This window comes from Arachis duranensis, chromosome 7 (genome assembly GCF_000817695.3).
Source record: "Arachis duranensis cultivar V14167 chromosome 7, aradu.V14167.gnm2.J7QH, whole genome shotgun sequence".
Classification (NCBI taxonomy): Eukaryota; Viridiplantae; Streptophyta; class Magnoliopsida; order Fabales; family Fabaceae; genus Arachis; species Arachis duranensis.
In genome coordinates this window covers 51,568,839-51,576,190 of record NC_029778.3, presented here as the reverse complement: position 1 = coordinate 51,576,190, position 7,352 = coordinate 51,568,839, and the positions used below count along the sequence as shown (strand labels likewise).

Below are 7,352 nucleotides of genomic sequence, written 5' to 3'. Positions count from 1 at the left end.
CAAAGTCGGCTCTTGGGTCGATTTCTGTTAAACTTGGTTGGTCGGGTTGTATGTAGTTGACCTGAACCATGTTGCTCCTTTTGATGGGCTTCAGGCTTGTATTATAGCATTGCCGAGCTTCATGGAGGTCACCATGTATCGTTGCCACTAAATTATCCTGCACAGGGAACTTAACACAAAGGTGAACTGTAGAGACAATTGCTGTAAACTTATTTAAAAATGGTCTACCTAATATGAGATTATAAGGACTAAAACAGTCGACAACAAGGTATTGAATGTCTTGTGTCTTAAATAATGGTTGCTCACCGAGTGTGGTTTGTAACCACACGGAACCCAAAACAGGAACTCGCTCCCCGGAAAATCCGACCAAGTCTCCTTGGTATGGTTGCAAAATTTTGTTACTTAGTTTCATCTTTTCGAACGTGGTAAAGAATAAGACATCTGCACTACTTCCGGGATCGAGAAGTACTTTGCGGACTATTAAATCCCCCAACTGGATGGAAATCACCACCGGATCGTCATAATTAGCATCGGTATGATTAAAGTCGGTTGATCCGAAAGTCATTTCTGGGAAATCTTGGACCGGCTGAGGAACTTAAGGGGCATCTGTGACGGCCAACATGGCCCGATAAGTTCTCTTCCGTGCTGAGCTAGTATGTCCACCTCCCGCATATCCTCCTGAAATACAATTGATGATTCCTCTGGGTTGGGCTGGTGTCTTATCTTTTTCTTTTGATGAGGGACTTGCTGTCACAAGGTCGGAAGCCGAGCTTGTATTTTTCTGCATACGCCCGGCAATGAACTTGTCAAGGTGTCCTTGTCTTGCGAGGCGCTCTAGGAGATCTTTGGCGATCACACATTCATCCGTTGTGTGACCGTGTTTCTGATGAAAGGTGCAATATTTGGATTTATCAACGGTCTTGGATTCCGGGTAAGCGCCGGCTTTACGAGGAGGCTTGATTAATTTGGAGTTGAGTATCTCTTTAATAATGTCATCTCTCTTTGTGTTGAACTGAGTGTATGACTCATAACGGGGAACTGGCCTGAATGCTTTCTTACTGTCACGGGGCTTATCATCGTCTTTGGCCGCGGTTGACTTTTCTGTTTTGCGGGCTTGCCGAAGTTCTTCAACATCTATCTGTCCCTTGGCCTTTTCACGGAATTCGGCCAAGGTTTTCGGTTTACTCACAGCTATTGTCTCCTGAAACTTGCCCGGACGGAGGCCGCTCTTAATTGCATGGAGATGGACTTCGGGATGAAGGTCGGGGATCCTCATGGCGACCTTTGTAAAACGAGTGATATAGTCCTTCAGGCTCTCTTGTGGGCCTTGTTTGATGGTCGTCAGGTAGTCAGAATCGTGCAGGTATATTGCAGATGCTGCGAAGTGGTCTTCGAATTGCTTTGCCAACTCTTGAAAACGCGATATTGAATCTGCAGGCAAAGAACAAAACCAGTCAAGTGCAGGACCGTCTAAAAAAGATGGAAAACAACGGCATAAAATAGGGTCAGATGCACCGTTAACGATCATAATAGATCGGAATTTCTTGATATGCTGTTTTGGATCTCCTAATCCATCGTAAGGGGTCAGAGTGGTCGGCAGGATGAACTGTCGGGGGAGCTGGAAATTCATAATGTCGGCCGTAAACGGTCTGGCAGAATTGTCGCGCTCTTCTTCCTCAGCCTCTGGTTGGGACCTTTCTGTTTGGTGGGCTTCTTCCTCCTCCTGTTGAGGTGTTTCAGAAACATGGGTTGGCATTGACCGACGTTCACGATTTTCCTCTCGGTTATGAAGATCATCGTTGTGTTCCAGCCGATTAGTGACCAATTGCGCAATTTGTTCCTGCATTCTTCGGTTTTCCTCCGCCATTTGTTGGTTTGCTTGTTGAAGCTCGGTCACCATCCGAAGGAGCTCAGATGGGGTCGGGGGAGGAATGTCAGCCATGGTAGTATTTTAAGGGTGTTTTGGGACCTTTGCGAATGGTTTTTCAAGTTGCTCGGCCCCACGGTGGGCGCCAAATGTTCTTGCCTGGTAACTCCGAGGTATAGCTCGTCCTCTGATAAGGTCGGCGGACTCCTAGAGTGGACTGAGGTATACGTTGGCGACGGATGAACGGCGAGGGTGGGTACCTGCAAAGGCACTCCGACGCTCAAGTTAGTATCAAAGGGATAGTAGTTCTTAATTTAGAAAAGCGACGTACCTTTCTCGGCTTTCCTTGTCTGCTTTATATTAGCGTAAATGGTCGACTGTTTTCCTTGGGTTGTAACGCCCAGGAAGAGGATTAATTGTAAATCCGACGTTATTGATTTAATGATTATTTATGGTCGTGATGAAATCATCAGTTATGATCGGATTTTAGGTGTTGCCGAGCTATAACTTGTAACCGATGTTTATTGGTCATATCACAGATATATTCCAAGCAGATGGTATTTGTTAAATCTATATATATCCTAGTTTGTTTAATAGTTTCTTCAACCCAATATTATTTGAAATTAAAAATAATAAATACTACTACTATTAGTGGATGCCATCACAAGGATCCAGTCCGTCTATGGTTTGGCGATAAGAGAAGAGTGGCATGCGGGCCGGCAGGCTACAGGTGGGAGTGGGACGGTCTCAATTGTACTCCTCATCTAAATGAATCCCCTAGGATTATTGCCTTGTAAGTCACTTCCTATAGATAATTAACAACTATTAGTTCATTTCACATTTTAAATGTCTTTATTTAAATCTTTGTTTTCTATTCATGCAGGAATTTATCTTCTAGTGGATTTACGGGAGCTATAGATCCTTTTTTTTCACACCTCACTGTGCTAGAAAAGTTGTGAGTTCATCCCATAATCTAAATACAAAATTTGCTTCCATTTAAATTTGTTGTTTTTCTAGGGATTTATCAAACAACGACTTGAATGGCCAAGTTCCGGAGTTTCTCTCTCAATTACGAAACTTAAAGATCTTGTAAGTTGTTTTACAATCATGCTAGAAAGAAAGAAAAAAAAGTCAACATTTATTTTATTTAATATTTATTAATTATTACAATAATTAATAAATATTAAATTATAAATCTAAATTATAATTGTATTTTTTTTTACTAAATATTTTTGTTGTTTTATTACTCCAGCTCATCTAATAAATGACGCAACAAAAAAAGAAAAGAATGTTATAGCAGTTTTATTATTCTGGCAGGAACTTGGCGGGCAATAACCTCGGTGGTTCATTACCATCAACACTACTTGAGAAATCTAACGAAGGTTTCTTATCACTCAAGTATATATGAATTTGTTTCATGAAATCTTCCTTCTATACTCTTCATCTTTTAACTTTATTTAAAGAATGTTATATACATATTTTTTTAATGTACATTTTATACGTTTTTTATATTAAAAATAAGATCAATTTTATAATACCTATAAATTGGTGTTTAATTTTTGTTTAACTTATTTTTTAGTAAATTTTAATTATTTAAAAATTATTTGTTTTTATATTTTTTAAATTAGATATTAATTTTTAATGTTTTTGAAAGTTAAACATCACCTTTTTTTATCTAAACATGGAAAAAAACAAAGCAAACTTTATTCTATATCCGAACGAATAATTTGCTGGAGATTAACATAAGGCTCAGACCAATAACATGATTAGAGTTACTCTTAACACTATATTTAACCATCCAATTCGCAGCTCTATTTGCTTCCCGAAACACCCACTCAACGTGAACAAGCCAAGGATAAGATAAAAGCTCCTGAATCTTGTGAACAAAATCTGTTACTTCAGATGAATATCCACTTGTAAGATCATGCATGATGGACAGAATGTCAAGGCAATCCGTTTCACATATAATATCCCTCAAACCGCAATCCCAAGCTAAAACCGGTCCCTCCAAGCAGTAAATAATTCACATTTGATGATAGATTAGGGGGAATATACTTTCGGAGCAGCCCGAGATCCAATCTCCTTTAGAATCTCTAATAATACACCCAAATTTCGCTAAATTTGAATCCAGATACAAGCTTGCATCACAATTAACTTTAAAACGGTTGCTTGCCGGTGGTTTCCAACACAGGCAATTTTGGAGAGACTTAAAGACATTGTTTCGATTCTTGTAAACATGTAAGTCCTTGGCGATAATTCTGGCAAGGCCATAACCTTGTGGTCTGCCTAAGGATTGTCAGTATTGAATATGTCATTGCACCTATGTCTCCATACCCACCAAAACCCTGCACTGAAAGACGCCTTATTGTTAGCCAGGCCTTTCGAAACCACTCGTCAGGAACAGTACTAGCCGTCGAGTCCAAGATACTAGAATCCAATATATACCAAATTGCCTTTGATTGTTTATAGTCTCTAAGGCAATAACTCCATAGTTTTCTGTGCCTTATTACATTTCTTAGAAGAAGCTAAATGCCGCTTGAATCAAAAGATCTCAGTTGATAGAGCATCACCTTTTAAAAACAGTAGCAATTATCGGATAATAAATATTGAGAAAACAAATTGATAATTTGTTTTTAATGCTGATAAAATATATGTATACTAAATTTGTGTAAATAATATAGCTTTCTGTAAAAAAAATACTTAAAAAATGTTTGATATCAAATTAAATTTATTTTATTTCAAATCACGCAAATAAATATTTTCATGTTGAAAATAGTCATAATTTTTTTTATGTAATTATGAAGGTTGTGGTAGGTTTAGAGAAGGGGGTTGAATCTATGCCTTCCTTTTAAGTTACTGAAAAGACCCTTTAATACAAACTTTCAATTTTGATTCTTTTTGTACTCAACAGCAGAAATTTATGAGACAATTTATTTTTGTCTCATGAATATCAGAAAACATAACACAGCAGAGAAGAGAAAAGCTAACACCAGCATGTATCCTGGTTCGGTTGCCTTGTGCTATGCAACCTACGTCCAGTCTCCTCCACAACAATGGAGGAATTTTCACTATAGTTAAAAGTATTACATACACCAATTCCACAAGATTGACCTAATCCTTTCACACTCAAGTTCTAACCTAACTTGACATTGGCTATGCTAATGCCTAACTCTTCACTCCTAGTGCTAACCCAACTAAGAAAGGGATACCTAATAAGTACAAGATATAAGACACTTAATCAACTTAAAGAAATCTGAAATAACTCTAGGCTTTTCTCTCAAGTGTGTCACTCAACTTTTTTTTTCACTCATGGCTTTTACTTGAGCTTTCTCAATATGCCTTTTCACTCAAGAAATTACAGAAAGATAAACATTAAAAAGTAAAATACAATCTGTAAAAACATGAAGGAGATTGACTTCATCAACAGCCTCTTTGCTATGTGATAAACCAGATTTGCAAGCCTCTGATTTAGTTCTTCAGTATTGGCTGAATGCTTCTTTGAAAGAAAGCATTATCCAAGTAGAGAAACTTCTTCAGGGAACTCTTCACAGAACAAAACCTCAATAACACTAGTTTTCTCTCCTTGCTTTTGAATGAACATAAAGTCTTCTTTTATCTCCTTGCATGTTGCTGGGTTCTTCTTTCTAGGTCAACTTCTTGAGCTCTGTGCTTCACCAACTCAGCCATTCACTTTTTCCCATTTATCCTTAAAATAGGAACTTTGCTTCTGACCTTTTCTTGTTGACCGAAATCCACAAATCAACAGAAACAGACATCCTCAATGGTAAACCTAGATCTTGGCCATTAAAAAATAACTTGGTCTCCAAGACACACTTGTGATCACCGATTCACAGCAGTGAGGAAACAGACTCCATCTCTCCATGTATCCCAATATAGAGTTGGCAGAGAGTTGAAGATGAAGAAAAGAAAATGAGATGCATGTAGAAGAAAATGAAAATCACCTTTGGCTTCTGGCTTCTTCTTAACATAGATTGATGTGGGTGATTAGACCTCTACCTTTTGCTTAATCTTTCTCTTTCTTGCTTCTTTGGTGATTAGCTTATGGAAGAAACTCTCTCTCTCTCTCTCTCTCTCTCTCTCTCTCTCTCTCTCTCTTCTGTGCTTTCTGACCAAGATGAAAGGTGAACGTTGCTTTTGTAAAGCAAATGAGAGGAATTTTCTTGCTGAAATCAAATCGGGCTTGGATCAGGTTTTGATCATGTTCTTCCCGTTGGTTTCTTGTCTAGATTCCTTTGGGCTTTGCTTGATTTATCAGCCCATCAGCCTTGTTATTTTATTTTCATTTCAATTGGGCTGCTAAACTAAATTTTGGCCTGTAATATTTAATAAATAATTAGCAACATACAATTACTAATACTCAACACTAATTATTTATTTTACCCAAAAATAATGTTTGTCATCATTAATTAATATTGTTAATCTCTTAACTCAACAAATTATTATTAACATCATATTAATTTTTAAAGTAGACTAAGATTAATCACACGTAAACTTAACTCTGGAACTCTTAAGAATTAAACATAATGCATGCTTCTATGATAGTGTTGATCAAAATCCATATCTACTATGTGAATATGGAGAATGCAAAGTAAAAAAGAAGAAAAAGAAGACAAATCCATTCTTAGTATGCCACAGCTGTAGTCGGGAGTCTTAAAAGGAGAAAAACCAAAGGTAATAGATATGAATCTCACTACATTAACTGCAAAATCCATATACTTGCATGATAATTTATTAATTGACATTGGTGGCAGTAGAAAAGACTCCAAAGGAGATCAAGCAAGACCATGATGTATCACTCAAGTTCAAGAATAAAATCTATTCATACTCTGATATCCTTAAAATCACCAACAACTTCTGTCAAATCCTTGGTAAAGGTGGATTTGGAACAGTTTATATGGGATATGTTGATGATGCTCCAGTTGCAGTGAAGATGCTTTCTCAATCCTCAGTTCAAGGTTATCAGGAATTCCAAGCAGAGGTAATATACTATCAAACATTTTTACATGTGGATCCAATTATGTAATGTTATATTAGAAAAAAGAACTATTAATTGGACTATTGTATATAGCGCAATGGCTTATGTGTCACAAAGCTCTAATGAAAGACCAATCATGAGTGAGGTATTGATTGAACTCAAGAACGCTTTGGCAATGGAATTAAGTCGAATAAAATATGGTGGTGGTGGCAACAAAAGTAATGGAGATTCATCGGTTGAACTAGTCTTTGTGAATGTACAAAATGAAGAGCTTGATTGTCTAGGATAAAGCTTGTTAATAGGGTAATATTAAATAAGATCAAGACATAATTGCAAGTGAAAAGTGACGTATTACAATAATATGTTAATTAATTGGAGAGTAATCTTTCTTTGCTACAAAAGGCTAAATATTGAGGCTCGTAATAGTATGTAGCTAACTAGCTATATATGCTGAATGCTGTAAGATTTGGCTTCTAAATTCTAGTACAT

At 37.1% G+C, this 7,352-nt stretch overlaps 2 protein-coding genes across 2 annotated transcripts; one reads left to right on the top strand and one right to left on the bottom strand.

Annotated features, from left to right (window-relative positions):
• Nucleotides 1–595: 595 nt before the first annotated feature.
• Nucleotides 596–1,942, bottom strand: LOC107458939 (uncharacterized). The gene has a single exon (XM_016077153.1). It carries the CDS (start codon nt 1,940–1,942, stop codon nt 596–598), a length of 1,347 nt encoding a protein of 448 aa, XP_015932639.1.
• A 164-nt stretch (nt 1,943–2,106) lies between these two features.
• On the top strand, nt 2,107–7,152 carry LOC110273769 (putative leucine-rich repeat receptor-like protein kinase At2g19210). The gene is made up of 8 exons (XM_052251590.1): nt 2,107–2,151; nt 2,407–2,424; nt 2,536–2,660; nt 2,751–2,822; nt 2,885–2,956; nt 3,185–3,249; nt 6,640–6,843; nt 6,923–7,152. The coding sequence occupies exons 1-8, from the start codon at nt 2,107–2,109 to the stop codon at nt 7,150–7,152; spliced, it is 831 nt and encodes a 276-aa protein (XP_052107550.1).
• Nucleotides 7,153–7,352: the final 200 nt, after the last annotated feature.